The 3,245-nt window shown below is 35.9% G+C and overlaps 1 protein-coding gene across 1 annotated transcript; it reads left to right on the top strand.

Annotated features, from left to right (window-relative positions):
- LOC104710203 (protein PHYTOCHROME KINASE SUBSTRATE 1-like) lies at positions 1,048-2,874 on the top strand. Its single transcript, XM_010426765.2, has one exon. It carries the CDS (start codon positions 1,275-1,277, stop codon positions 2,670-2,672), a length of 1,398 nt encoding a protein of 465 aa, XP_010425067.1. The 5' UTR covers positions 1,048-1,274; the 3' UTR covers positions 2,673-2,874.

Below are 3,245 nucleotides of genomic sequence, written 5' to 3'. Positions count from 1 at the left end.
AGTGAAAAAAAAAAAAAAAAAAAAGACACTTTGACAGATACATGGATTTTATGTTTGAGTTTATTTTATTCTCCTTATGTATTTTTAACGAATATTATACACATTACAATTATTTGATATGTATTATATCACACAAGATACGACGATCCTATGATTTTTCTAATATTTATGCACCTAAATAATAGAGTGTACGTCAAATCATTACATGAAATATTAATATATTTAACAGAAGTAACCCAACTCGATGGTCTTTGTCAATATCTCCCCATGCAACAAAATACGTACACCCCTCGTGCTTCCAATTTTTTGTATTTTTGTTCCTCGAGTGAAATTCATATCTACTAGCTAGTCAAGTATAATTTCTTTTAATTATGCGCATTCACTTCTTTTCGACATTAATTTGTTAATCATACGAATATATGATCGATTAATAAGTTTATATCTTTATTCAATGTATTATTATATTTCATACTTACAAAACATACTAAATTGCTAATCAAACATTGGGCTTAATTAAGAGAGCCCTTAAACAAATACACAAAAAAATTACTTTTGGTTTTAAGAGCAGAATATTGAAGGACTGTGACATGAATACAGTGTGCAACTTAGGCCGGTGCATAAGATATCGTGTTAATTAATAAACTGAATTATATATCGTGTAAGAAAAGAAGTTAGGAGCTGCATAAAATACAGTGTAATGCTGTTTAAATCGGCGTTATAATCGTGGTTTTATATGTCGTACGTGCCTGGTTTAGTTGCTAATTCTATTCGTTTATAAACTGTAGTGTTTATAAAAGCTTTATGATACCTCTTTAACCAAAAAAAAAAAAAAGAGAGTAAAGGATAGACCAGAATTTAAGAGATCCAATTGCAATGTGAGTAGTACGTAGTACTAGTTTTGTATTCATAAGTCTCAATCGTATTAATACCATGTCATTTTTGTCACTATAATTCCTTTATTTAGTGGTCACGGGGTAACATTATAATTTATCTATTTAGTCTCCATTGATTGACAAAGATTCATCATCCAACATTTTTATCAAAATAAATATATAAATCAGTTCACACACAACTGGCCAAATAACTCTCAATGTGGAACCCTCTCACATTGATCAGATCAGAACACTTTAGCTTCAGAGAAAGAAAAGAAAACAGCTATCAAACATTTCGTCTTTGTTTCTCTATTTATACCCTAATTCCACATATATCCACAAGCAAGTAAAAAGAAAGAGAAAAAGAAACATTAAGCCACCACAAAGTTTTTTTTTTTTTAAATGGTGACACTAACATCATCTTCTTCAACTCCAAAGACATCTTTTGATTTCATGAAGAATAACAACAGTCACAGTGTCTATGTTCCTTTCTCTTCTCCTCCTCCACCTTCTTCTTCTTCTTCTTCTTCCTCTTACTTGAACATCAAGGAAGATGCTGTTGTCACAACCAAGAAGGTCATGGAACCCAGCGAAACCCTAAGCGTGAGCATCAAACCAAAAGAAGAGGAGCTTGGTGATGAGAAGAAAATTGCGAAGAAAGTTTCTGAAGAACCAGAGATTGGTGTATTTGGAGCTGAGAAGTACTTCAATGGAGACATGGATTCAGACCAAGGCTCTAGTGTTCTGTCTCTGTCTCTGACAAACCCCGAAGTTGAGAGAACCATTATCGATTCGAAGCAGAGCGCGAAGAAATCTACAGGAACTCCTAGTGTCCGGTCTGAATCAAGCTGGAATAGTCAGAGCGTGTTGCTTCAGAACAAATTGGTGAATAGCTGCAACAGTTCCTTGCAGGAGAAGAAGAACAACAACAATAGTGGTCAGATTCAAAAGGTGAGCAATAATAAGAAAAGTTTTCTCGCAAATCTGGGGTGTAAATGCGCATGTTCTGATGAGAACTCAGTAGATGTCGACGAGAAAATCTCGGTGAAGAGAAGCTCTGATCCGAACATCTCTGTTTTCACAAAGAGAAAGATCGAAAATCAGATGAGTTCTTCTGAGAATATGAAGTCAGACCTGATCAGGATCCAGAAGCAAGAAGAGTTATCGCAGAGGAAGTCACTTGAAGTGTTTGGATCTCCTATAAATATTGAGAAGAAGAGGATTGTTGTTCAACAGAAACTCGCATTGCGTCCATGGGAATCAAGAACAGAGGAGGAAGACCAAAAGAGCGAAGGGAGTGATACAAGCGCGGATCTTTTCGAGATAGAGAGTCTTACAGGGAAACCTAAACCTTTTCTTACAAGGCAAGGAAGTGATCCAGCTTCACCTACGTGTTATGCTCCAAGTGAAGTAAGCGTAGAGTGGAGCATAGTGACAGCAAGTGCAGCAGATTTCTCTGTTATGTCGGAATGTGCAACAAGTCCTGTAAGAAGAAGCAGCCGATCTTCTCAGATTCCTCGAATCCCTATCACCGCTAAATCATCAGCACCGCAGAGACGGAATTCGAGTAGCAGCGGCGGCGGAGGCGGTGGTTTCTTGTTGAGCTGCAAGAGTCATAAATCTGTTAGGGTTTCTGGTGATTTAGAAAGAAGAAGCAGCAGCATGAACAAGACACAACCGAGTTATGTTCCAAGATTCCCAATGGAGACTACTACTAAACCTAAGAGTTTCGAAACACGAAGAAGGATCAGCAACAGCTCCGTTTCTCACACACAGTCATCTCTTCTGTATAGTCAGTGACTGCATAAAAGTAAAAAGAATTTAATGTCTTTATCTCTCTTTATCTGTAATTTCTACTGAGTGAGAAAGATTTGTAACTTATCTAATGTCTTGTTGAGTTATTGATGACAATGTCATCTTGCACCTTAGTAAAACTTACTCAAAGAGTGACAAATGATTACAGAGTGAAGATAACATTTTGCCAAGTCAAAAAAAAACACAGATCTGAAATTCTGCAAAATGAGTAGACAAATTCCAAAAAAAATGCCCCCACCAAATATTGCTTTTTATTTATATTTTTGGATTTAGTCTCACGAGAGAGATACGGGTTTTGTCTTAGCTTCTCAAAGGGTTAAATCAAAGGTACAAAGAGTTTGACAGAAAGAGCTATTAATGAGGAAACTTAAATAAATGAAAATGTCGTTTTACCTAACATATCTAAGATCTGGCCCTGAGAAACACATCTAAAGGCCATTGTGTGTGTGAGATAAAAGTAGAGTAGACAAAACCTTAATTGAATTCGTTGAAAATATGAAGTGATGTGAGAGGAAAGAACCAAAGTGCTTGTTTAGACAATAAATGTGATGAAGATGT

The sequence above is a fragment of the Camelina sativa genome, chromosome 9 (genome assembly GCF_000633955.1).
Source record: "Camelina sativa cultivar DH55 chromosome 9, Cs, whole genome shotgun sequence".
In the NCBI taxonomy this organism is placed as follows: domain Eukaryota; kingdom Viridiplantae; phylum Streptophyta; class Magnoliopsida; order Brassicales; family Brassicaceae; genus Camelina; species Camelina sativa.
Note: the sequence above shows the minus strand (reverse complement) of the source record. Positions and strands in the feature narration are given on the sequence as shown.